General features: G+C 49.9%; 1 protein-coding gene across 1 annotated transcript in view; it reads left to right on the forward strand.

Moving 5' to 3' along the window:
- The window catches only part of PLXNA2 (plexin A2), a 211,250-nt gene that overhangs the window by 76,183 nt on the left and 108,064 nt on the right, over positions 1-27,003 (forward strand). The window contains exon 4 of the mRNA XM_066361837.1: positions 22,722-22,856. Coding sequence (XP_066217934.1) covers positions 22,722-22,856 — 135 coding nt within the window. The remainder of the gene's footprint in view (positions 1-22,721; positions 22,857-27,003) is intronic.

Raw genomic sequence — 27,003 nt, forward strand, 5'->3', positions numbered from 1 at the left:
TTAAGGAAAGCAAAATAGAGGCTGCACTGTGACTCCTGGACAGACACGAGAAAACCTCACCCAGGCCACTCTCTGCCACTTCCTAGATATGTGACCTTGGACAAGTCTCATAAACTCTCAGGCATTGTTTCCCCGTGTATAAAATTAGGATAATAGTTCTCACCTCAGGCATGTTGTGAGCCTGCAATGAGGTATTGTATGTGGAAACACTTCAGAAGCAATAAAAACAGCCTATAAATGTAGGGTGTTGTTACTGCCTCCGATCCAAGACTTGGTTCCTCATCCTGGCTAAGAGAATGTGCACTATAAAATGAATCAGAGCGTGAGCACCCACCACCCCAAGCAGAGAGGGCCAGGGGACTGCAAGTTATTCCACCCAGTATGTAGCTAGCCATCCAGACCTTGTGAAAGGGGCTAAATGAATCCCTCCACCTCCGTGCTTCTTTGCAAATTCAAATTCACAACTGTGGCAAGTTCAAACTGGAGGTCAGGCCAGCCGAAGGTCCAGCACCTTGGGTTCCACTCCTGACTTCTTGTCCCAGAGGCCTCTCATCACTGCGGTTCCCATGGCACGGCCCCCACCTAAGCCTCTTTGCTAACAGGGTATTTTTAACCTGCCACCTTCTTCCGCTTTGCCGATCTGCAGACAAGGGCCCCAGCGCGATAACAGAATCCATTAGTGCCGCTAGCATCAGGCAGTGCCTGCTAAGTAGTCCTGAGAATGTCCCTCTCCGTGGGTCGAGGTGGCGTGGAAGGACACCAAGGGTGTGAGGCGGCTGGCTCCGGAACCGGAACCAGAACCAGCGCAGCCTGGAAAGGATTATGATCACCTTCACAGGGCTTTTCAGGGAAGCTCCCTGCCCCTGATCTTTGAGGAGTCATACATATTATTCCACTTCTGAGAGTGAGAGTCAGATGCTCTGTCTTCCCCTTTCTCTCAAAATCTCACAGGGATTTGGTAAAAAAGTATTTCTTAGAATGCGTCAGGAACTGGTCCTCAAAGGAAGACACCACCACTAAGTAACCACTAACCGGAAGGAGGGGGAAGGCAGGACCACCTACATACACTCTCTTACCCTTTGGGTTGGGAGAGGAGGGAAACGGGAACTCCCCTGAAAAGCATTCTGGGGGACAGGAACAAACTGTGGGCTCCTCGCTCTTGCCCCTCTTCAGGTAGATGTCGGTAGTGACAGAGCAGAAGAGTTTGGGGGACACAGAAGGGGCAGAAGGGGATGCCCTGGGAGAGCTGGTGGGGGGGGGGGGGAGTCAGAGAAGAGAACTCTGCCTCTGGAGCTGCAGGGCTGAAGGTGTCCCCCAGCCAAATGCTCTCTAATGGCTCACACTTGCACCAGCCCCCTCCTGCTAAGGCCAATTTCCATGCTAAACTGTTCATTATCGCCACCCAGCAACGGTGCACGGAAGTGTCAAAATCCATCAGTGTGGGGAGAGTGGACAGGTGAACCCGTGAATACGTCTCCTGCCCTGCGCTCCGTGGGGAGGCGCAGGCCTTGGGGAAATGGTGCTGAGAAGCCAGGGTGATGATGCCAAAGGGTGGGAGAAGGCATCCAGCCCAGAGGCAGAGCTCAGTTCAGTGGGCAAGTATTTATTGAGCATTGACATGCCCAGTGATGGCGGAAGGGCACCAGCAAGTAACTGCAGGAGTTGCTGCTTATTACCGTGGTGACCATGTGAAAGGGGTGTACAAGGTCCCACAGGCAGGTGAGAATTTGTAACCAGAGAACTGGAACTGTTGGGGTGGGGCTGGGGAGGCTCAGAAAAGGCTGCCCTCAGCGGGTGATATGTGAGCTGAATAAAAATGCTTTGTCAATCTCTGCACAGTTGAGAACCCCCACCCTAGGCCCCGTGGGGCACCCTCCACATTCCTTAGCAGCCGTTCCGGCACAGGTGTGCTCCCCTTGGCTCCTGCACTCCTCTCTCTCCCTCATGCCCCACATTATTAGTTCTTGTATTCTTCAGGTGCCCTTACCTGCCCTGCTTTCCCCCAGACCTAGCTAAGACTTTTATCATCTGCCCCTGAACTTGTGCTGGCCTGCTCCCCCTCCCCCAAGTTAGTCTTCATATTTTTTAACCCTTTTAATGGCTCCCATGGATTTTAGGATTTAGTTCAGACCCTTGAGCGAGATTCTGACATCTTGCCACACCAGGAACGTTTCCTCTCTTCCTCTGTCCCTTCCCCACACCATCTCTGCCATACTCACGTCCAGCTCTGCCAGGCCCTCTCTCTGCTATATGCATGCCCCTACTCATGCTATTCCCACAATGCCTCTGCACCTTACCTTTCAGGCTCCACTCAGCTCCCACCTCCTCAGTGAAGCCTTCCTGGATTTGCCCCATTTGGACTCAGTTGTTCTCTCTATAAGCCCATGGTCCTTATCACTGAGTACAGCACTTAAGTTGGCCTTGGATGTAAGTTACTCTATTACCTTCCTAAGACTTTGTGTACATACATGGTGTCACCAACTTTGGAGTGGGATGATCTGAACTGAAAACCTAGTCTATCCATTTGCTAGCAGTGTGGACAAGTTTCTTAAGTTCTCAGTGTCTTACTTTTCTCCTCAGCAATACAGGGATAATAGTAGAACCTATCTCACAAGGCTGTTGAAGGTATATAATGTGTTCTTCTGGATAAAGCACAAGAAACAGTGCCTGCTTGCTATTATTTTATTTCATATGTTATTGTGAGTTGCCTTCCTTGTCTGATAATGAACTTCTGGAGGTCAAAAAGCACATAGAATTCATCTTTGTGTTCCCCCCAAAATATTCTGCTTTGCCCCACAATCTCACATAACTTCTCCCAGAGAGAAGCACAGAAGACTCAAGCTCACAAGGACCTCAGAGGTCATCTTGAGTCTTTTACAGATCAGTAACCTGCAGTCCAGATGAGCTGAAGGAAGGTCTTGTTCAAATCATACCGCTAGTCAGCACTCGAAACCTAGCAGCCAGGAATGGAATGCCTGGGTCTAACTCAGAGCTTTCCTGCTCCAACACACATGCTATTCCTATGTCCTCTTTGAGAAGAACAGATGGTCAGTGTCAGCCCCAGCTTTCTCTTGGCATATCACTGAGCCACACTTTCAAATCACCCCTCAGCCTCCTCCCCTCCCTGCAAATGATCTCAGTTGTCGTGAGCCCTTTGGCCCTTCCTAATGAGGCAGGTTTTCCTACCTTCCAGTCGGGGTGCTGTGTGTTCTTTAAATAGGGAGCTGCAAGCCAGATTGAGCCTTGGCCTTAACAGAAACTGCAGGGGCAGAGAGCAGGGGGGACAGAGTCAAGGCAGACACAAGCTGGCCCCTGATCCCCACCCCCTCCCAGGACCCACCCCGCCAGGCACCCAGAGCACTCAGACTCCTCCCTTCACTGTGGATTTGATACAATCTGGAAAATGCATTAAACATTACACAGAGTAGTTGACGTGTAATTAATAAAGTACAGATTTTGGCTGGAAGCCTCAACTTAAAATAGCACCATGACTATGGGGAGAGGAAGGGGAGGGGAGAGAGGCTCAGAGATGGCATGTGAAGAGAACCAAGACCATTATCTCTGAGAATAACAGGGCCGCTCTCTGAAATTAGGGAGGGAGGAGGAAGATAACGATTTTATTTTTTATTAACAAGGGTGAGACTGGGGTTCAGAAAGGCTAAATGTCTTTCCCAAGGACAGTCGTGTGTCACAGGAAAAGCTGGGGACCTGTGCCTGGGCTGGCGCCTTTGACACTTGTCCACACTTCCAGGTAGTGGAAGACCACCATCCCTGTATCACCGAACCACTCTTTCCTGAAGTTGCACATTCCAGGACTGGTTTTTTTTTATTTGAGAGATGTTTTAATGGCAATTTGAGACAGCCTGTTCCCTCACTGACTCTCCAGAGAGGCTGGAGGGAGCTGCACATCTTCTTTGAAGCAAAAAAAAGAGAGAGAGAGAGACTTTTTCATCTGCAGGCATGTTCAGAGAGCCTTTTCCGCAGTTAAGCAGCCTTCTGGTGTGAGAGGAGAGGCGAGGAAGGGGAGTGAGGGTGGAAGGAAGGGGAGAAAGGTTTCTGTGGCTAATTCAGATCCCTGGCTTCGGGGCCAGTCTCTCTGGAAGCTGGATCCCTACTGCTTTCTGATTCCAAACTGGTTTTCTGAAACAAAATGCAAATTTCAGCCCAACAAATCAACCCTGACAGGGCGGCATCCCCTCAAGCCTGCCACTCATTAACAAATGAGTGGGCCTGAGAGAGAAGGAGTGCCCACCCTGAGTGGAGGAGGAGGACAGCGAAGGCGAGAGGGACTTCAGAATCCAAGCACCATTGTGTATAACCCTGACTCCAAAAGGGAAACTGAGACATGTTTCGCTAGACAGGAAATCCCAATGTGATCTTCTCATGCCACTTGAAATACTTCCTTCTCTCTACAAGGCAGACATGAACTTGATCTTGTGGAAACAGCAGTGAATGGGTGAGTGCATGTGAACATCTATTATATTATGAGACCACACGGGCCCTCTAGGAGAAGAATTAATCTATTGATTATGGGGCATGAGGAGAAAGCACTGGCTCCTGGGGCATGACCCGTGCTGTATTTGCTTTTATGTCCCCACAGCAAAAGTGCCATCCTTGGCATATGGTGAGTCTTCGAAAATGTTTGTGGCCAGACTCAGAACCAAAATCAAATTTTTGCTCTAAATCCCCTAGAGCCTCAGTGTGTTCATCTGTAGGATGGGAGTGAAGAAAGCTCCCCTTCCCCCCAGCCTGTGGGGTGGACTGAGCGAGACGTGCTGTGGTTCTGGAAGCCGCGCAATGGCGCAGTGCGGTGGTGACGTCAGAGCGAGACGTGCCGTGAGTCTGGAAGCCGCGCAGTGGCGCAGTGCGGTGGTGACGTCAGACATCTGGCTGCCTCGCTCTTCCTTGTTCTTGGTCCTCCCTTCCCGCCTGTGCCTGGGTCAGCGCCAGCTGCACAGACTGGGCAGTCAGAGGGACACATGGAGTGCCTGCCTTTTACCTCCAGGCCCCCCACCCCCCATGTAGGCACCTTGTTCTCAGATATCCAAACTTGAACCCAAAATCTTATACAGCTCCTTTTTCCCAGGGGAAAATAAGTTCGAGATCCAGAGCCAGGAGCCCAGCCATCGACCAGATTCCCAGCTCTAACCCTTTCTACCTCGGGAGGGGGCAGGTGCTGATGCAGGAGAGGAGGGACGGGGAAGAAATGCACTATCTCGGGGCAGAGGGGGTGAGGGGGTGCTGCTGGCAGAGCGGGTTGGGTATCGCTGGCATTCCACAGCGGGCTTTGGCTGTGCAGTTGAATCGGAGCCGAGAGAACTGCCCAGACCAGAGGAGCCTCCGAGTCGACTGCGGGCGAACCTGATAGCCCATCTGGAATCCATCCACAGCCTGCCTCCCTCTCTCATGCCCTGAGCTCAGTGGAGGAACCATGGTGGGGAAGCAGGGCCAGGCGCCTCCACCAGCAGCTAGGCTGTCCCCAAGGTGCCAGCCCTGCCGTTCCCTCCCAGCCTGAAGGCACAGGTCCCCATATACCAGTTCCAGGCTTCAGTTCCTGCCTCTTCCTCTCACAACCAAAGTGAGATGATCATATGGCTTCAAGTAGAGCAGGAGAAAGGGGAAGGAGCCTCAGTTCTTTATTCAGGGGACCTGGGAACGCAGCCCCATTCCATGTTAGAAAGAAATCCAAATTGACATTCAGGTAGCACTGGGCTTTCAGAATCCTCACAGAGGAATCGACCAGCCCTCCCTGGCTGCCAGAGTCCTAAATCTCCTTGGGTACCCGGCACCTCCCATCTCCCATCACTCCAATATCCTAAGCGCTCAGGCTCTCACAACACAAGCATCTTGGGCGTGGAAGACATGGGACAGTGCAAAGAGCAGGTACAACCAGCCAGCCGCCCAGAGCCTTGCGCTGAGTCCTCATTTCTGCTGCAAGGTGTCTCCGTGACCCTGAGGGTGTCTTTGCTCCCTCAAGGATCCAGCTCCCTCCTCTCTAATAGGATAGGCTACCTGCCCCACCCCAGGATGATCATGAGGCTTGTGGAAGAAAAATTTAAATGACAGAAACAAGAAATGGAATGTCATTAGCAGAGCACATTCTCTGCAGAGCAGATGGCAATGCAATGCCACTTACATCAACAAGTGGCAGCCTCAGCTGGACGAACCTGACCCCAGAGCCTGAAGGAGAGGGTTTTATTTCCCCATTTTCCTGGCATCTCTCCTACTCCCTGGTGTCAATAGGAGTCATGGTGGTCTTGTCACCCACCATATTTTATTAACCTGTGACCAGCACCCATCCAGCATGCAGAGGGACACCACTGGACTTTCTCCCTCTCACATGCAGATGGAGTGCCCCCCCCCCATGGGGAGGCGCTGGGACTGGTGGGCTGGCGAGAGCAACCCCCACCGGGAGGATTCTGAGACAGATGAGTCAAGTTACCTATGTGTGAGGGAACGTGCCAGGGTCAGAGGCAGCTCAGGCCACCTGGAGGGAGCCAGGTCCTCCTGCCCACCCCAGATCTCTTCTAACAACAAACTTTGAGAACAGCCTGTTTTCCCAGCGCAGCTTCCTGAACGGTGTTTGCCTAATCTGTCTGCCCAAAATCCTCTCCAAACATGAGGTTTCCTGCCCTGCACTGGCAATCAGCGAGCTCATTATCTAAGATTAGAGATGGAATGGGGTGTGGGGTGGGGTCCCTTTTAATTACAGGAAAAAAATTAGCCCAACTCATGTCAGCAAGGCCACTGGGATTAGAATGAAGTCCAGGTCTGGACACAGGTCAGTGGGGAGGCGGGAGGGCCCCACGCTCTGGGCTGGGGTCTTCTGCTCTTGGCTGTCTCTGGAGTCTGGGAGGAGGTGGATCGGGGAGAAGGGTACATGCGTGCATTAGAGAGACCATGCAGAGAAAGAGACGTAACTGACACGCAGAGAAACCGGGACTGACAGGAGAAAGACAAGTCCGGAAGGGAGGAAGAGACCAACAGGTAGGAGTTCAAAGGGGATTGCTAGTGGAAACAGACAGACACGTGTTCCGAGACCTCCCTTTCTCTCCCCACAGGTCCTGTGCACTAGCATTTCTGTCACTTCCCCTTTCGAGAGGCAGACAGCAGACAGGCGGGAGAAGCAGGACTTCCCCTGCCTTCCTCCTTTCCCCCCTCCCTCTCTACTAATTCTAGTGTCCAGACCTCTGACCCAGTTTTGCCCCACACAGCGCAGATGACCAATGCTTTCTTCCTGGCCAGGGGACAAGGGTGGGGTGGGGAGTTTGCACCCCACCCTTGATTCCGAGTCTCTTTTATGGCCGGATGGTGGGGCTCTCTACCAAACAGACCTTGCCTTCTCTTTTATGAGAAGAATTTCTTGGCTCAGAAAAGCATTTATTCATTATTTATTCATTTATTCTTCCATTTCACAAATAGGTAGGGAGCATTTTTATGAGCCAGACCCATAGTGGATCTAAGGATTTGTATTAGCCCAGTGGAAGGCAAATTGACCGCTGGCTCTAGGTTTGAAGTGGTATCTGTCTCCTCAGCCCTTTCCTCTGTTCTAACACATTATATATGTACTTAACCATGTTGGGGGTAGTCCAGGCCCTTGGAAACGCCCACTGGCTAACTCCTACCCACCGAGACAAAGGACACAACCACATGGTGTGAACCTGATATGTCAAGGCAACATCCAACAGTACAAATGCATCAGTGCAAATGCTATATTAGTGCATGAGTATAATTACTTGTATGTATTCCTACCCACTTTTCAAATAAGGACTTCAGTAACTAATAATAAAATATTTGGCAAACATATATAATGAAAACTATCACAGAACTAGAAAATCCAAGCCACAAAAGGGGAGTGGAAACAAATACATTAACAAGAAAGCCAATCATCACCCAGCATCAGATTTGGCCCGAGTGTCCTTGCAGCCAAATCAAAAAGGGAAATGGGATGAACTAGAAATCCTTACCTTCTTATAGATGTATACCTACTTTTCAGGGGAGACAATTCCCAGAGGTTACATTCTGTAGGTGATTTATCACGCGAGACCTTGTACAGAAACCAGGACAAAAGTTGGACATCAAAATCAGAAGCATCTTTATATGGCAATTTCTTTAATAACTCATGCTGAATGCCAAGGCTGTGACATCCGTTAACAATCAACATTCAATAAATGACTCTCCTGGAGTAACCAAAAATAAAAAGCAATAGATAAGGCCATTAAAGAAAGTGAAGCTTGATGATTAAGCTTTTGTGATCCAAGTTTGTGGCTTTCTTGATTCAAAGATAGCACACAACCTTTAAAGAACCCCCTTATGCTTGGAACTCTGCCAAAAGTTGAATAAAATAAACCATATAGATCCAGCTCCTACATCTGGGAATTCATCGTTTTTGTTGGCACTTCCATAGGGACTCAGACAACAGAATAAAACCATTAAAATGATAGTAAGGTGTTAACATCATCCACAAGACAATGGTGAATGCATTTTTGGGAGGCCTGTGGCTTAATATAAGCTTTTGTAATCAAACTGACTCAGGTGCAAATCTCTGTACCATTTGCTGGCTCTGTGGCCTAAGGCAAGTTATTTAACTTCTCTGAGCCCCAGTTTCTTCATCAGTAGAATGGGTTTTGGGGATCAACATAGATATTTTGTGTAAGGTGCCCAGTGCTCCATCTGACACATAATCCGAGTTCAGTAAGTGCTAACCATACACCCCTCTAGGACGTAAATAAGGCTAGATTCCTAGTGTGGGGAGAGGGACTAGGAGAAAGACAAAGAGGAGGCGTTCCCTGATCTTCACAAGGGTGGCTGGGGACCCAGTGCCCCTCCTGAGAAATCCCCTCAAAACCATCAGCTCCTAATGGCTGGGACTGTCTGAAGCCACTTCTGCAGATGTTCCAACCCAGGCTGTTTCTCGGGAGCCTCCAGGATTCTTCCTCTTTGCTCTGTTTCTGCCCCAGCTTGGCTGGGAAACCCCTCAGCCTGCTTTCTCTCATCTGTTTTCTTTCCTCTTTGGAAACGCCCAGGACTTGGGTTTTGCTGCTTAAGGTCACTCTTGAAGTCCATCTTTTCTTTTTTTTTTTTTTGCCCAGCCCCACAGGTCTTCCCACACCTCAGCCCTCAGGTGCCCCTCCTCTGCTTGTCTTAGCGGGTTCAGGTGTCAGATATCATGACAGGTATTCACTCCTGCCTCTCCTTGAGGCATCCTTGTCCAGATTGGATGTCAGCCAGCCCCAGGCAGCCTCCAGGCGACAGCAAACGGGGGTGAGGACAGGAAGCTGTGTGATGTGCCCTGGCCATCCTACCACACCTCCCTGACAGTTGGGGACCCAGAACTCTCTTGAGCCACAGAGCTGGGCAGGAAGGGAGAGGCAGACTCAGAGCATCCAGGTGTAGGGTCCGTGGTCAGACACACACAGGCCGGCCCTTCAGACACATCCCCTTTGCCCACCCTCCCTCACTGCTTCTTTGCAGTTTCTCTGGTACTTTCCAGCTCACTGCCAAATTGTCAAAAGCTATGAGAGGCAAAGTGCTGTTCAGTTAATGATTCCAGTCCCTGGAGAGGAGAAGCGCTCTTTTAAAAGAAAAAAATATACAGGAGTGGGGGTGTGGGAGGGGCAGAAGAGGGGGATGCTTTAGTAGTTCACACAAAAGCTAAGCTGTAGCTCCTTCTCGCTCTTTTTAAGGAGCAGATTAGAGGTGGGTAGGTTTGCCCGGAGCGGCCTTCTCTCTGTGGGTAATAGACTGGAGCCTCCCCCTCACTTTCTGTTTTTCACAAAGTGAAAAAGATCTGAGTCAGAACACTGCCATCCTTTTAGTCCCAGTGGCCACAGCTTTCTGTGTCCCCAGTGCAGGTCCAATAGAGAGACCCTTTCCAAATCATTCCTTCAGCATTCAGAGAGGCCATCATCAAAAGCAGACTGTGCACCCCCCCTCCCCCAGGGGCAAAGGGCTCCACTCCAAACCCCTGATGCTCTCTCTCTTCTCCCTCCACCCAAATCCTCCCTCTCCCATTCTCCTCTTCTCCTCCTCCTTCTCCCCTTCTCCGCTTCCTCCTCCTCCCCTCTCCTCCTTCTCCCTTCTCTCCCCTCCTATCCCCACCTTCTTTCTCCTCCTCACTCTCCCCCCCCTCTTCCACCTTCCCCAGCTAGTTCCCTGGGAATGGATGGAGAACAGGGGTGGCCAATTATCCCAATGGGCCCATGAAGAATTTCCTCCCTGCCCAATTCTATCCCACAGTCTGGCCCCACCCAACTCTCTGGATTGGAAGTAAATCAATCAAAAATTCTTTGACCCCCGCACAGCCCTTTCCAGCATCCCAAATGCTTCCACATTCCTTACCTAATTTGTTCCCGCCTCAGCCTTGTCAGGTAAGGCAGTATTGTTTCTGCCAGTTTTGCAGATGAGGAAAGTGAGAATTAACTCCTTTGGCTGACTGCTCCTAAGTGGCCTCCACCCCAGCAAGTAAAGACATCAGTCCTGACTGGACAGTCAACACCTATAAGAAGGGAAGACTGAAGCGTGGGGTTTAGAAGATCTAGGAAGCAAATGGAAGATCTAGACGGTAGCTGTGGAGACAGACCTGTGTGCTCTTTGATTTCCATCACCGCCAGGTGTGACCCAGCTTTATGGGGGATTTCTCTAAGGTTATTTTTGTTCCATAGCAATGCTAGAATAGTTCCCTGTGGTGTTGGCCGCTGTCATCTGCCTCACATCCTTGTACAGGGAATTGCATCGGCTGTAGAAATGCAGCCACTCCTCAGGTGCAGTGATGCGTGGCTGTCCAAGTTTCAGGAACATGCGTCCTGGGCAGTGGAAGCCCTCGGGGGTTCGGAAAGGGTGGGGAGGCGGAGAAGAATGGGGCTGAACTTGACCGACCATTGAGCACATTGGATATTCTGTCGATGCTCAAAGAAAAGGCTGTACAAACTTTGCTCCTCATATGGCTTGTGCTTCCCTCTTTCTCCCTCTCCAGGGGGTTCCTGGCATCTGCTGTACTGCTGTACCCAGCCACCAGCAAGGTCTGCGTGCTGGCACTATGCCCAGCAGCTGTGGGGCATCAGCGCAAGGAGGGGTGGGCAGCGAGGAAAGCAGGTGTCCAGCCAAGAGAACAAGGTGACCGGAAAGGGTCTCGAGCAGTGCTTCCCGGAGTCAGTGGCAGATCATGCAGACCAGACACCCCCTGCTCGCCACCTATTCCCCACCCACCTTGATGAAAGTGGTCTGGCCTTGGAAGACGAGCAATGAATTAATTAGGGGTCTGTTGTCACAGAGCAGCTCATTATTAAAGTCCCTCTCCTGGGAGGGGAGATGGGGAAAGGTGTGAAGAGGACAGCTATTCAAACAGAATCTTTTAAAGAAGCTAGACCCACCCCACAGCGGTCTGTTCTGCGCTTGGGCTCTGCCAGAAAGACAGACAGCAGAGCATGTGGGCACCCTGAGCACCCTGCGCTGGCCGCTCCAGATTTCAGGGTGGAGGCTTCTGGCCTCCCTTCTTTCCGGCTTCATTCCTCTTCCTAAGACACTGTGTCTCAGACCCCTGCTCTGACCCATCACTGTGACCTTAGGGCCTGCTCTCCATCGCCCTCGAGCCAGCGCAGCTCCAGCGTAGTGGCCCTAGAGCTCTTTTCCTAACAGCGGCTTGAGCGTTCAGTACGTGCCTCCTAGGAGCTCCCGCAGGTGCACTGGGGAGGCCAGAGGATCGTTTCAGCAGAAGCAAAGTGTGCAGTTTGTTTTGGTGCCAGTTCCAGCAGATTTTGTGGGGGTTAGGGTGCTGGGGGTATTTCAGAGCAGGGTTCCCCATTCTTTTCTAGAGATGGGAAAAGAGGGGCCTGGAAAGGGAAGGCCTAATAGGCTTGAAATTCTGGTCCTTTCACCTACCAGCTGTGTGACCCTAAAGAACTATCTCGCCCCTCTCTGCCTCAGTTTCCTCAGCTATAACACGGAAATAACAGGACCCTTAGCACAATATCTAACAACAATAGGAGTTAAATGAATGTGAGCTGTGGCTAATGTTCCACTCCTGCCCATTTCCAGGGACAGAATTCATTCACTTCATCAGCATGAGTTACTGAGGTCCTACTGTGTACAAGTGCAATGGGCACATGGAGCTGTATGAAACAAGATGCCTGTTTCCTAGGGACCTAGCATCTTAGGAAAGATAACTGCATGTGTGTTCGCAAGTGACTGCACCAAGAGACACTCTAGGCCAGGGGTCCCCAAACTACAGCCCACAGGCTGCATGAGGCCTCCTGAGGCCATTTATCCGGCCCCCACCGCACTTCCTGAAGGGGCACCTCTTTCACTGGTGGTCAGTGAGAGGAGCATAGTTCCCATTGAAATACTGGTCAGTTTGTTGATTTAAATTTACTTGTTCTTTATTTTAAATATTGTATTTGTTCCCGTTTTGTTTTTTTACTTTAAAATAAGATATGTGAAGTGGGCATAGGGATTTGTTCATAGTTTTTTTTATAGTCCGGCCCTCCAACGGTCTGAGGGACAGTGAACTGGCCCCCTGTGTAAAAAGTTTGGGGACCCCTGCTCTAGGTGCTATGAGAATTCAGAGGGATCGCCCTGGCCGGTTGGCTCAGCGGTAGAGCGTCGGCCTAGCGTGCGGAGGACCCGGGTTCGATTCCCGGCCAGGGCACACAGGAGAAGCGCCCATTTGCTTCTCCACCCCTCCGCCGCGCTTTCCTCTCTGTCTCTCTCTTCCCCTCCCGCAGCCAAGGCTCCATTGGAGCAAGGATGGCCCGGGCGCTGGGGATGGCTCTGTGGCCTCTGCCTCAGGCGCTGGAGTGGCTCTGGTCGCAACATGGCGACGCCCAGGATGGGCAGAGCATCGCCCCCTGGTGGGCAGAGCGTCGCCCCTGGTGGGCGTGCCGGGTGGATCCCGGTCGGGCGCATGCGGGAGTCTGTCTGACTGTCTCTCCCCGTTTCCAGCTTCAGAAAAATGAAAAAAAAAAAAAAAAAAAAAAAGAATTCAGAGGGATCAAGACAGGCTTCATGGAGGAGATGTCATTTGGATTGGGCCTTGGAAGATGATTGGGACGTAAAATAAATTGTCAAACAAAGGCATAGGGACCAAAAACCTGGAGACATAATTAGAAAATGGTGAGAAGGCCATGTTAGCTAGACCCCTAAATGCCAAATTAAAAATTGTAAACTTTTCTAAACCATCAGTGGGGGCAATTAAAGGTGTTTTGAGTGTGCGTGTATGGATGCATGCAACTGTTTACTCTTTTTCATATTCCAAAAGTAGCATATGTTTATTATTTTTAAAAATTAGAGGCGCCTGAGATAAGCAAGAGAGAGAAAATTACAAACACCTGAAATTTAAGGATTTTGTGTACAGAAAAGGCAGGATCAAATAAGTGTTTTAAGAAGATTAATCTAGTGGTGTTTGGGAGAACAGATGCAGGCATCCCCAAACTACGGCCCGCGGACCGCATGTGGCCCCCTGAGGCCATTTATCCAGCCCCCCGCCGCTCTTCCAGAAGGGGCACCTCTTTCATTGGTGGTCAGTGAGAGGAGCACTGTATGTGGTGGCCCTCCAACTGTCTGAGGGACAGTGAACTGGCCCCTTGTGCAAAAAGTTTGGGGACCCCTGGATATGCTGGAGATGGGGAGATTCCTCAGGTTATTGCAGTAGCACAGATAAGAGGCAATAAAGACTCAGTGAGCCCTAGCCCCTGAGCAATGGTAGAGAAGTACAGTGACATGGATGTGGTTTCCGCTTTTTTTTTTTGTTTTCTGGTTACTACGCTTTTTCTGCACCATGGTATACACATGCCACATGCATTCTTTAAATGACTTTTCCTTTAAAAATCCCAGGGAGTCCCCTGCATTCAGGCATAGCCCAGTGTCGGATTGCTGTGCACACAAGTCTCGACCTCCCTTTTCATCCTCACAGCCCAAAATGCCATCCTCGATGTTAATGAAAGCAAGAGATTACTGTTCCAGATTATAAAATGCAGAGCAGTTTTAGGCCATTGGAAAGAATGAGTTAATTAAAGAGGGTAATAACCCTCTTGAACACCCACCCTTCGCTCTTTTTCCAGACTGCAGGTGGCCTTCTCTGTCACACTGGAGGAGACAGCTATATGATCTATTTTTCCCCAGGACTTATCTCCAGGGGCACCCAGCAGTTTTGGGATGTAATTTTGAGTCCCAGCGCAGGCATTGTTGTCTTGTTTGACTTACGAAAAACTGAGGCCCTGGGGGGAGGTTGAATGAAAGAGTCCAGACCTTGGAATCAGGCCGACCAGCTCTGAGCTTCCCCGGGCCACCTACTAGCTGTGTGAGTCTGCTCTGGACACTGAACTTTTCTTATTCTGTGAAACGGGGAGCCTATCCCATAGAATGTTCAAGATTTTTCATGTTGATATCTCCGATCCTTTGCACACTGGTGGTCCTGTTCAATAGATGTTCAATAAATAGGTTGAACTAAATTGATAAATGGAGAGAAGTGGTTTGAAAACCTGTGTCAGTCCAGCACCAAGGAGAGCTGGGTTCCTTTGCCTGCTCCTCCCTGGGAGTGGGATGGGGCCTTTGCAAGGTCTTTAACCTGTGTGCCTAATTCTCACCACACCCAGTTACTGAGCTTGGTGAGGAAGGCTGCACCATCCCCCTACAAGGGCCCTAAAAGATAGTTCTAATTAATTAACTCAGACCTAAAACAGCCAGGGCATCCCCAAGCAGAAACCTGTGTGTTATGCCCCAAATGGAGATTTCAGGAGCCCCCACATATTAGAGCTTTCGGTAAAGAGAGATTCTGATTTGGCAGAAGTTGCTCATTATTCTTTATTAATTTCTCCTCCCACCCCTCTACGCTTCCCCCAACTCTGTGCACGCTCCCTGTGAATTATTGCTTTGCCACTGCGTGATTTGATTTCATCTGAGGCTGCTTAATGCCTTGGCTGTCCCTCGCTGTGTTTATCTTATTGTTTCCCAGAACAATCAAGTGCTTCCCTTGCCCCTGGCAGCTTCATCCTGTTCCCGGCACCTCCTGACCTGCCCAAGTCTTAAGCTGGAGCAACTCTGAAAGGTGGGGCTGGTCTGAGGCCAAGCCCCATGCTGCAGAGAGGCCCCAGGTCACACACCTGTGCAAGCTCTGAGCTCGAAGCCCTCCCTGACAGAGGTAGACCCAAGAGTTGGATTCTTTTGCTTCTAGGTCTTCTAGGTCTTGATGTCACTTTCCCCTGCGTTGAAAAGGGAGAGGCCCCTGGAATGAGGAAATCAGCGCCCTGTGCAGTAGTGTGTCATTAACACAGGAAGGTGGGGAGCAGAGGCTGTGCCTGCCAGTCCCGTAGGCAGCAGGGATTGGTGACTGCTTGGCCGTCCACCCCTGGCTGAGAGATGCGAAGAAGCCATGATTAAGGAAAAAAAAATAACCATCTCCCACTCCAGCCAATCTCTCCAGGCTAACTCCTGAACACTTACTTGACTCGGGGTGGGTGCTCAATGAATATTCATGACATCCACTCTCCCCTTTCATTGTAAGCCAGGCTCCTATATCGCAGATTGTCCCAAGCTACAGAAGTCCAGAGAAGCTACAGATGTCCAGAGAAGTTCTTAGGACCACCTCCCCATGTTTCAAAAGAAAGCTCTCGATGGCTTGGCCCTCTGCTAATCCATCACCCCCAGTTTCATATTTAGGACAGACTCATTGTGTGCAGAAATGGAAGTAGTTGTATGTGGAAATGTCATTCTCCAATGTCAAAGCCCTAGTGATTGACAACAACTCACTGGGGACCAGTGTTGGAAGCATCTGCATGGGGGTGGGGGGGGGGGGAGAGTGTGTATGATGTGTGAAAGTGGGAGCAGCCAGAATTCTCTAAGTTTAGCACGTCTTAATGACCACCTTCCTTTTCATGGATGGACATATCCTGGCCTTGTCTTCCCCCTTCCTTTCCTCCCCTGGATCAGTGCAACCCACAGGCCAAGTTTTCAGTCTCCTGTGTCCCTCTCCAATTAGCCAGGCATTTAGGGCCAGGCTCCGAACCGTCCTCCGGGGAGCCCTGGCCTGCTTGGCTGTGACTCTGCACGGTTAGTTAATGTTTGCGCCACTCCGGCGGGAGGGGGGGGGGTGGCTGAGCCAGAGGCCATTGCGCTGGAAGTTGCTGGTGCTTCTTCTGTGTGTGTGCACGTGTGTGTGCGGGACAGAGGGGAGAAGAAGCCCAGAGACCGAGTTTACTAAAGACTTCAATCTATAAATAATTTGGGTCATGAAGGGGCACAAAAATAAACCAGCTTGAATCCTTTCCATCCCAGCACTGGTGCACAGCTGCAGACACGCGCGCTCGTTAGCTCACCCTGGAGTTCAGTCTGGGCAGCACCAGGCTTTCTCCACCTCGCCCTCTTTAAAGGTCTAAACGTGCACATGCCTGCGCACACACAATGCACATAGGCACACACGCTTATATACCATGGAAGTCCTGAGGCCTGAGGCAGAGATACAAATAAATCATAAAAGCCTCTTCCAAAATGAATTTTAGGACCTAAGGTGGCAAGACCTGCAGAAATTGTTGTTGAGCCGCCAGTAACCGCATGTCAGAAGTCTCATCCTCTCCACGTGCTCAGGTCTGCAACACCGTTTCCAAGCAGTCTGGGCTCAACCAACAATAGCTCCTTCATATTTACATCACACTTTAAATTTTCCAGGGAACTCACATCTCCACCTCTGTTGTTCAGTTGAGGTGTCAGTTCCTCCAGGAAGCCCTCAATCTAGGTGCAGTGCTGTCCTGCCCCTCCCTACCCTGCGCTGGCCTTCCCAGACTCCCCATGTGTTTGCGGAGACCAGTGCTAAGTGTCCCTTTCCCTTTTCCTCCAGCTTCCTAAGAAGATCTTTTCTCACAGTGTCCCCAGCTGTTAGCCCAGGCCCGGCTCACGATAGGCATGCACTAAACGTATGGGGGACAATCCTGAAATTCATAGTTAATAATGCAGTTTGTTGTCGTGCATCTTTTTTGAGCTAGTAAGGACAGGAGTTACCACCCTTCTTCGGCAGCTACAGACACGATTACACAAACAAGTGAAGTGACTTGCCTGAAGTCACATAGCCAATTAATGAGAGAGTCGGGCTTCGATTCCAGCCCTCCAGACAGGAACCAGTGCCCCCCCCCCACTGCGTGGGGATGCCTCTCACACCAGTGTTTCCTCCTGAGAGGCCCAAGAAGAGAATTCCCGATTCTATTGCTCTTCAGCTGATTTTGATTAAAAAAAAATTACTATGACTACTACTACCACGAATAATAATAATAATAGAGTGATATTAGAGCGCCAAATTCCAAGCAAAGGAGCTATAATTTAGGACTAACTAGAGAAGAAATGGATGCACAAGAGAAAGAGTTTGGAAGGGCCTGCAGGTAAGCTAGTTAATTAGATATGCTGATTTGAACTGGATGTTCAAGTAAAGAGGCTGTCATTAATTTCTGCACAGACCTAGCTGTGATTTAAAGGAAAGCTACTAATAGGATTGCAATTTCATTCCCATTTCAAAGAAGCGCCTCCCACCTGGGGAAAGGACAGTAAATCTCCCCTGGATATCATCTGCTCCAAAGCCAGTCCTGAGAAACTGACCCTTTTAGCCTCCAACCGAAGTCCCCCAAAATTAGGTTTTGAGTTTATCGTGGCCTCCAGGAAAGAGGTGACTGTCCCACTTTGGCCCACTTTGGATTGACAGAGAAAGGGTGCATAAGGACAGAATTGGGACTTTCACTGTACTCTGTTCTCAGCCACGATGAATAGCCGTGGTCGACCAGGACTATACTCTCTTGCACGAGTCCCAGAGTGGCTGAGATGTCAGGGTCTGTGTGCGAACGAATCCCTGTTCTGCCACACTTAGCTGTGTGGTCTTGGGAAAGTCACCTAACTCTCCCATGCCTGAAATTTCCTCTCTGCAAAATAGAAATCATAATAATGTTTACCTCAGGGCTGCTTGTAAGGATTGAATGAGTTAATTTTTGCTAAGCGCTTTCAATGGCACCTAGCACATAGTAAAAGCGATAGTGCAGCACCTATTATAAAATTCTTTAGGACAGGGCCCTTCCTTTGAAAATCAGGCAGGACCACATTTACCCCTGCAACAAAAGAGGTTATCCTGGATTCAAAACCCTCCTGAGAAGAAATTGACAGCGTCCTGTGGTCGCTCATTCTACAGTGAGGGCTCCCTGGGACAGGAATTTTTACAAGAGCTAGCCGAAATCTCCCTGTGCGACAGTGCAGGCACATCTTCCCTTTTCCCGGTCTCAGTAAAGACTGCCACACTGCATGTGGCACATCGTCCTTCTTATCCCAACTCTGAGTTTTGTACAAGCGAAATGGCCAGCTTCTGTATGTCTATTGAGGTCTGGCCCTTTCAGGAGAGGAGGATCCCCACTAGAAATACCTGCTCAGGTAACTGGCTTCCACCTGTCAGCGTCTCCTCCCTCCTCTCCCTGCCTCCTCGCTCTTCCCCTGCCTGGCTGGGTGTGGACATCTGTGCAGCTTGGTCTGATAATGCCCTTCTCTTGGACTGGATTCATGACCTATTTCAGCTTATTGTTGTCCTGTGGTCATTGAAACCTGGCTCTGGGGACACAAGTTTAAAAAAAAACTGTGAGTTTGTGGGACACCATAGAATAGACACACTCAGTTGGATTTTTAAATCCTACTTTTGTTTGGGACTCCCTGCCGGTCCCCTCACTACCATCCTGGGTCTGGCAAGGCTGGGGGACAACTCTGAGACGCAAATCTTCTTATCCAAGACGGAAGGATCTAGGCAACCTCCAGGCAACCGCGTGCTTGCCCCCTCCCTGCTTCCTAGCCGGCCCCTCCCCCCCAGTCCCTAGTGTCCCTCAGCCCTGTCCTTCCTCTGGACCCACTGGCTGGGAGCCGGTTTGAGCCCCATTTTTATCACTGCTAGCTGCGTGCCTTGAATGGAAGGGCTTAGAGATGAGCTCCAAAGCAAGCCCTGGAGCTCCAGCCGTTTACACGTCTATGATTCTCCGGGGACAGGCACTGAGCAGATTGTCTCTTCTGTTTATCCAGAAGGGAAAAACTGAGGCCCAGAGAGATGAGGTAACCGATCTGAAAGTATACCATTAGGCAGAAATGAAGCCCAGGCAAGAACAGAGTCAGACCAGAAACCCAGGAGCCCTGAACCGCAGAGCTGTACTCTGTCCACTCGGGTGGGTGGCCTGAGGGGGGAAAGAGAATTGGGGAGGGTAAAGCCCTCTGCTGCCCAGTGGGCCTCCCCTGCCTTCTGCCTGCCAGCTCCTGTCCCCATCTCATTTCCTTTGACCCCTAAGCCCCGGTCTCCTGGCCCCCACTGTCCCTCCTCTGTGCCCCCCTGCAGGTTTCTGGGAGGGTCACACGAGCTGGAGGCAGAGAGCGTGGAAGGAGGGAGTGAGAGGCTCAGCCTTCCTGGGCAGTACGGCTCTTCTCTCCAGGGATTCAGGCTGAATGAAACAGGATAGCTTAGTTCAGGTTCAGTTCCAAGAACATTTTCTGTTCTGGTGTGGTTTTAGCTCTGACGTTTGAGAGTTATATAGATTTGATTCTGGCTTTTACTGGTTTATTAAATGATTGGTGCTGCAGATGGAAATAAAAAAAACAAAACAAAGAATCTGCTTAGGTCTCTGAGTCAGTACAAGGTAAAGGCCCAGCATTGGTTCTAACCTGGGACGCAGCCGCAGATGTGATGACAAGTTGTCTTTGGCTCGATCCAGCTCCAGCCTGGCCCTGGGGACCATCTAGTTCCAAGGATCAGGGAGGGAAGGCCCGGCTTGTGGCGCTCCTCCTTCTGACTTTGTGTCCAGACCTTGCTGGGGATCCAGGCAAGTGCCCGGGCTTGTGGGGAGAGGGGCGCCCCGCTTGGTGGGGGGTTAACTGGCCTTTTGGGGCACAGAGATTGTGGGCCAGGCCTGAAGGAGGGGGCAGGTTCTAAGCTCCTGGAACCGAGCCAGTGCCTTGAGGAGACCTAATCTCACAAAAGAGGAGCCGCTGTCACAGGGAGGGTGGTGAGAGCCACAGGGACAGTTCCCCTTCAGAGGAAGAAATAGCACCTGGGCTTCCTCCTTTGTGGAGACAGAAAGCTGAGGTCAAGCCAGCCAGAAGTCATGACTATCACACCTTCCTTCTTCCTCCGGTAATAGCACGAGTACTTTTGTGACCAAATGCTACTGCACTTCGGGAAGGATCTCATGGAAATTTGGTATCTGTCCACCTAAGAGGGGATGCTGCTTTGATGTTAAGGGGAACCAATTTAATGGTGGGATGTTTCCCCAGATATAGACCCTGGCTCTTCCCTCTACCTGAATCCATGGTCAGATTGGCTCAAGGAGGTGGGTGGGAGCCTCAGCCCCACCACCATTACTGACCTGACTCTTTCTCTACCCTTCGAGAATGACTTAAATGGGGCTTGACCCCTCTCCTGAAAGGAGGGGCTTAGTGACAGTTGCCAAGGCAACAGCTCTGAACAGGGAGAAGCTACAAACCAGGTAGAAAGGGAGCAAAAGTGCTCCCTTAGGGGAAAGAGGAGAGCCTAGCCCACAAGGGGAGTTACCGGGGTAGGAATGGCTGAGAGAAGTGGGTCCCACTGAGGTTAAGTCCTCATCTTCAAGCCCAGAGGCCACCTACTCAACCATCAAAGAGGGTGAGGAGAACATGATATCCCTGACTCCATGATATCCCTGGGGCCAGGAGCAGGGACTCAGGCAGGAATCTGCTGTTGCTGCCACTAGGAAATCCAGGGCCCCACAGTTTCCCACCCACAGCGGTCTTTGGCCTGCCTCCCACCCACTGCAGTCCATTTCCACCCAGCAGGTATGCTTCAGGCCCCTCGAGTATGCAGTTCTCAGGAGGGTAGAGAAATATGAATGGAAGTGCTGGTCCTGTTTCCCCAACTCTGCAATGATTATTGCTCTTAACCCTTTCTATTCGGCCAATAGGAACTAAAAGTGCCTCCAGTGTGCATCCTGACATGTTTACTGTGGCATCCGGCACCAGGGTCAGCCCTTGGGATGAACAAGCCATGGTTCTTGCATTCAGGGTGGGAGAACCGGTCAGAGGGGAGGAGATGGTTAGAAAGGGAATCGAGACAGGAAGACTTAATTTTAAAATCTTCCAAAGAAAATCTTTTGACTTCATTTTGATTTAGCAAAGAGTCCACAATATTTTATTAGTTAGTTCATAGTTTATGTTCTTTCAACAAGTATTTCTCCGGCATTCCCTTTTATGCTTCACCAGCTGTGTTCCTAGCCCCAGTCTAGTCCTCGGGGTTAGAGGATTGTGAGTGCAATAGAAAACACAATCCCTGCCCTCAAAATGTTGATGGACATATGCACATGTGAAGCAGTTAGAGAACAATTTAAATAGGTCACCAATACAAGTTAGATAGTAGTACACCATAAACAAATCAACTGATTATAATCCTAGGACAAAATGTCTGGTAGGAAAGGCATCAGGCAGAGGTGCAATTAGTGTGGTACGGAGATGCGGGGAGGCTTTGTGGAGGAAGTGGGGCTTGAGCCCGGCGGTTTTCTGTGAGTAGCAGACTCAGAAGGGAGCCACCAGGGAGGGGAATGTTGGTCAATAGTCCGCTGTTATGTTGGGAACAAAAACCTGTAGGTGGGGGCACATTCGACCAAGCACTCCCAGCCACCAACTATTGGATGACCTAGGGACCTCTCCCCACCAAGTCTCAGTATTCTATACATATATTGCTTAGACTAGATTAGCGCTCTCGAAGCCTGGATCAGCAGTATCCACATCACCTGGGAATTTATTAGAAATGAAAATTCTCAGGCCTTATTCCCACCGAATCAGTAGCTCTGAGTATGGGCCTAGTAATGTATTTTACCAAGCCCCACTGGTGATTCAGCATGCAGGTTTGAAAACCACTGGGCTACAGCGGGGCTTCTAGACTCTGGCTGCTCATTACATCCACCTGGGAAGCTTTGAAACCCCCCAAAGCTGCCTAGGCCCCGCCCACAGAGGTTCTGATAAATGGACCTGGCCCTGACACCGATATTCTTTACGACTCCCCAGATGATCCTAATGTGCAGCCCAGTCTGAGCAGCGCTGGCCTAGATGACATCCAAGTCCTCTCTGACTTAGTACGCTGGGATGGGCTCTGAGAGAGCGAGCCGGGACGCCCCTTACCAGCTCTCACAGAGGGGGCTTTGCAGACAGTCCGAGGATCAATTTGGGGGCAGAAAGACCTTCCTGAGACCTGAAAGTCTTGACTCTCTGCTTGACCAGCTTTTTGATGGTTTGTGTGCTTGTCCTGCTGGTCTCCTCCCTTTCTCCCCTGAGACGGAAACACTGTGTCGATGTTGACTTTCTCATCCCAAACACAAATAAGTGTACACGAGCACACACTCACTTGCACACACACCCATCACACTATGCTGTAAATGTACGTAGATACACACAAGAATGACCACTTAGGGATATTCAAAATTATACCTAAGGGCTTATATATACAAATAAACCTACCATTAGGAATCCCAGACTCAGCACACTCAGACTTCTTAGAGAAGGATTCTTCTTGGTGGAACTGGTCTGAGTGAGTTTAGGGGCACCTCTATCTTCCCTACAGCCCAACCTGGTTCAGGGTAGCAATGGGTGATGGGGTGGCATTCTCCATTATCTCTGCAAAGCAACTTGCTCTGGCTGAGGTCCTTCACTCACAGGAGGCTGCTGAGAACAAGATGCTGAGGACACCTTTGTTTCTTTTGCAGATTCGAGCCGATGGTCCCCCCCATGGTGGGGTCCAGTATGAGATGGTCTCTGTGCTCAAAGATGGGAGCCCCATCCTCCGGGACATGGCCTTCTCCATCGATCAGCGCTATCTGTATGTCATGTCGGAGAGACAGGTAAGGACCGGCACCTAGCCCTCCTTTCTGAAACCCAGAAGAAACTGATAACCTGTGACCTTTATTCAGGAGCTGTTCCCTCTAACAGGGGAGACCTCCGGGCTTGCTGCTCAGGGGCCTAGGAGAGCAGAGACCATAGAAGTTTTTGCAGGGAGCCAGAGAGAAGCAACAGGGGCCAGCCACTTCCCGCAGGCTCCTCTCTAGGCCACAGCCCCTGTCTCAGCGCGTGATGAACAGCCCCGCAAGAACGGGCCAGACTGCGTGGAGCAGCTTGGTGTGATTAGGAGGTAGATTTACTGCTCCCGGGCCCACAGAGTCTGCTGCTCAGGGGAGCCAGAGAGGTGTAAATAATCCAGGCCTCCAGGCTGGGCCAAATCCTGGGAGAGACAGACCCAAGAGAGGGCCTCCCCACCCAGGAGATAAAAATCTTGGCCTGTGTTTTAGACCGAGGAAGGGTAGAAGCTGGCTCGCACTGAGAAGCTGAAGCCCTGCCTGCCGAGCTGGGGAGCCCTGGGAAATAGACTCCTACCCTCTGCTGGGTCACCACTAGCCAGGTTTCCTCCCTCTGGGATGAAGCATTATTTCCCTGGATTGTACTTGCTCTGAGTATGTGTGAGCAGAGAGAAGGCAAATGCAGAGAGAGCCACGGGGAAGGGCAAGAGAAGCAGGGGAGATGGGGGCTTCTCCAAATCAGCAGAGATGCAGAAAGCAAAGACCTTAGGACAGGCCGGCTTTTTCCATTCATTCAATAAGTGGTTCAGCAGTGGTTCAGCAGAAGCTGTGGTCCTGCCATTGACCTGAACACGGTAAGCAAGATAAAGGCCAAAGGTGGCGAAAAAGGACTGTGAAACTCTCTTGGTGCTGAGGACAACGACTTAGGCTAGACAAGGATTTGGGGCTGGAGGAACAACAAGCTTTCACAGGGTACCTCCTAGATCATGTGTCTTTCTCAAAATACTCTGCCAAGGTTCCAGGTGTCCTTGATCAGTGTCACCCAGAGTTCTCTTTCACTCCTTTCTTTCTGAGTGTGGGCATGCTGAATCCAGGAATGATGGATGAGTGGAGGGAGGAAGGAAGAGGCGAATGGGCACATGACAGTGTGAGGGAAGCAGTGGTGCAGCTCTAACTTGAAAATTACTTCTGGAGAATAGATGACACAAATCATATGCTAATTACATGCAAATTACATCCAGATCCTCTTGAACTCACCTGTCTTCTTACCTCCTTTCATGTGGCCCCTGCAGTTGAGGTATAAACAGGTCCAGATGGGAACCCGGTAGAGCTGGAGGAGGCTGTGCCTGACCTAGAGTGTGAAAGACAGTCTTGGAAGTAAACACTGACCTATTGTTCAATAAAACCCCACTACTGGTAATATATTTATTAGGAACAATGTACTGGGACAACACCAAAATGAATGGGACTTGATCACTACCCTGAAGTTGCTTACAGTCTAACGAGGGAGAGACACACATACCCAGAAATCTATAACATCTTTAAGTCTATAAATACTCTGCTTTTTTTTTCTTCTTTTTTTATAGACTAAAGGTTATTTCTTAAACAAGCAAAAAAGGGATAGGTACTCACTATACAAATTTAAACTACATGAAGAAGAGATGATAAGTTCCCAAACCTCCCTACCCAAAATGCAACAGCTTGTTAACATTTACTGAACACCATGTCAGACACTTTTACAAGAATATGCACCGATAAGGGTGGATGGATAGACGGAAACTCGGATGGGTAGATAAAGTGATCGTATAAGGGATCAAATAGACCCACATGATACAAGATACTTTTAAAAGACATTATATCTTGCTGAGGACCAGTTGGGTTACCCTGAGCAAAAGCACTTCCTTGGCTTCTCTGAGCCCAGGGAAGTGGAAAAGCAGAAACAGCAAAAACAAGTGACAAATGAGACCTTAGTGGAACTGAGAAGATTTCAAGGCACATATTTTTTTCGATGGCATATCTTTTTCTCAAATGGGATGTTTTCTGAAATTGCATTTAAAATTTGGCCAAAGGAGAGGGCCTAGGCTAAGAATGAGGATTGATGAGTGGTCTTTAGGGAATATAATGATCTCTTGAGACCATATCTGGTGTCCCCTCTGAGAGCATCAGCCTTGGCTAAAGCAAATGTCCACATGCTTGTTTCTAAATGTCCTCTCCTTCTGTCTCAGCTGACAGTTCTTGTTACAATCTGCACCAGACAGAGGGTTCAGTAGTAGCCAATCACACTGAGAAGATACAGGAAGAGCTTGGGTTGAATGCCTGGGGCTGTCTCTAGTAGGTAACATGTTTGTCCCGGGAAACCCTATACCAGGTGGAGTTGTGAGCAGCAGGCAGAGTCTAAGGGGGATTTGCAGTGCACTCTAAGGCCTGTCACCTGGAAAGCTGTAAATCATGTAGAAATAAGTAGCCAGGTGATTTCACCAGAGGCTTGGCCAGGGATGAGGGCCAAGAACCGCTCAGAAGGCCCATCTGTCTGAGTCTGAGCAGCCATGAGTACAGAATCTTCCCCGACAGCCGGATCTCTTAAAGGAAACTCTTTAATGTATGTCAACAGAACAGTTAATGAAAATGAAGTCAGATGGCTTGGGTTCTAGTTCAGCTTTCACTGTAACCGGAAGTTGGACCCTCACAGCTTCAATGACCTCCCTTATTATAAAGGAGTTGCATCAGATGGTAGGGCTCTCTCTGAAGTCTGCCTCTTTGATTTGGATCCTATCTCCACATTGAATAGCTGGGCAGCCTGAGACAAGTCACTTCACCTGAGTGGTCTCACGGGGTCCACATGAGGCTCAGTGGAGACAACAGATGGGAGTTTGATTCACAGTGCCCGGGCACCACGCAAACGGTTGACATGAAGATTTTATATGGCTCCTTTATGCCCTCAGGCTTTCCAGTAACACGACTCAGAGGGGTGGTGACTGAGATCGTGATTAGGAGGAAACTAAGTGGCAGGGTAGAGCACCCAGGGGGCCTGTGTTCTAGTCCTGGCCCCACTTCTAGAAAGCTGGATGACCTGGACCCTTACCTTCTCAGGGACTCAGTTTCCTCACCTGTAAAGATGGAGAAAATAACTCCAACTCTTCCGTTTGTTTATGGTCTTGGCACTGAGACTCTCCTCCTCTCCAGAAAACAACACCAAAAACACAGTGGACAGGCTTCCAAGTTTACAGGGCCCTGTGTACTCACAGAAACTTCTTCCCCAAAGGGTGACCCCTGCAGAGGGGGCAGAAATGCTGGCTGGTATGGAGGTATGGATAAGTGTATCTCTGTTTTGAGGCAAACACTTATCTGTTTTGATGGCTTTAGAGTTCGCTGAAAGACCTAAAACCTCAGAAGACATCATGGGAATAGCCTTCCTATCACTTCACTTTATAATAAACCTCTGGGTGACCTTCTCTCATCCCTGTGTTCATCTTGTCCCCAACTCTTCTCTCTCTATTCTCCTCCCCCACTCCCAAACATGGCACCTGTTATATCCATAATGCCATATGAGAGTAAAACCGAGTCTCAGGTCTCAAGTTCTGCCTATGGAAGTTTTCCTCTACCCACTGGGATAGAACAATTCAGTACAGCTCATTCTCCCTCCGTGTGTGTGTGTGTGTGTGTGTGTGTGTGTGTGTGTGTATTAAATGTAATTAAAAAGTAGAATAGGACTAGTCAGAAGTGTTGGTTCGTTAGAGCCACTGCCTAACAAGCTGGGTTAATGTACTGTTAATAGATCTAAGGCCAGCCAGTCCCAGGGGAAAATTTAGGAACCGATTCCCCAATCCTGTTACTCACCCAAAGCCTCTATTGATAGGATGCCTGGTTCTTCCCTAGAAAAATCCACCCCGCCTCCTCAACAGTGAATTGACAGATGTTATGGGAGGGACTGCAAGTCACTCTCCTATCTTCAGTGTCTTATGGAAGTCAGACAGCAAGTCCAGGGAAAATCAGGCTAAGAGCCAAGCGAGAAACCAAGCGACAAGATGAAGAGAAACTTGATAGCCCCAGTTTCCACCCAACTTCTCAGGCTGGCCACTCCTCGAAAGAGAATCTAACTGTACTCTGAGTGGATAGAAAAAGAGTATGGGGATGGAAGCAATTATTCCATTTTATACTTTAATTAGTTTGAATTAACAGAGGGAATAGAGGCATA

This window comes from Saccopteryx leptura, chromosome 2 (assembly GCF_036850995.1).
Source record: "Saccopteryx leptura isolate mSacLep1 chromosome 2, mSacLep1_pri_phased_curated, whole genome shotgun sequence".
NCBI lineage: Eukaryota > Metazoa > Chordata > Mammalia > Chiroptera > Emballonuridae > Saccopteryx > Saccopteryx leptura.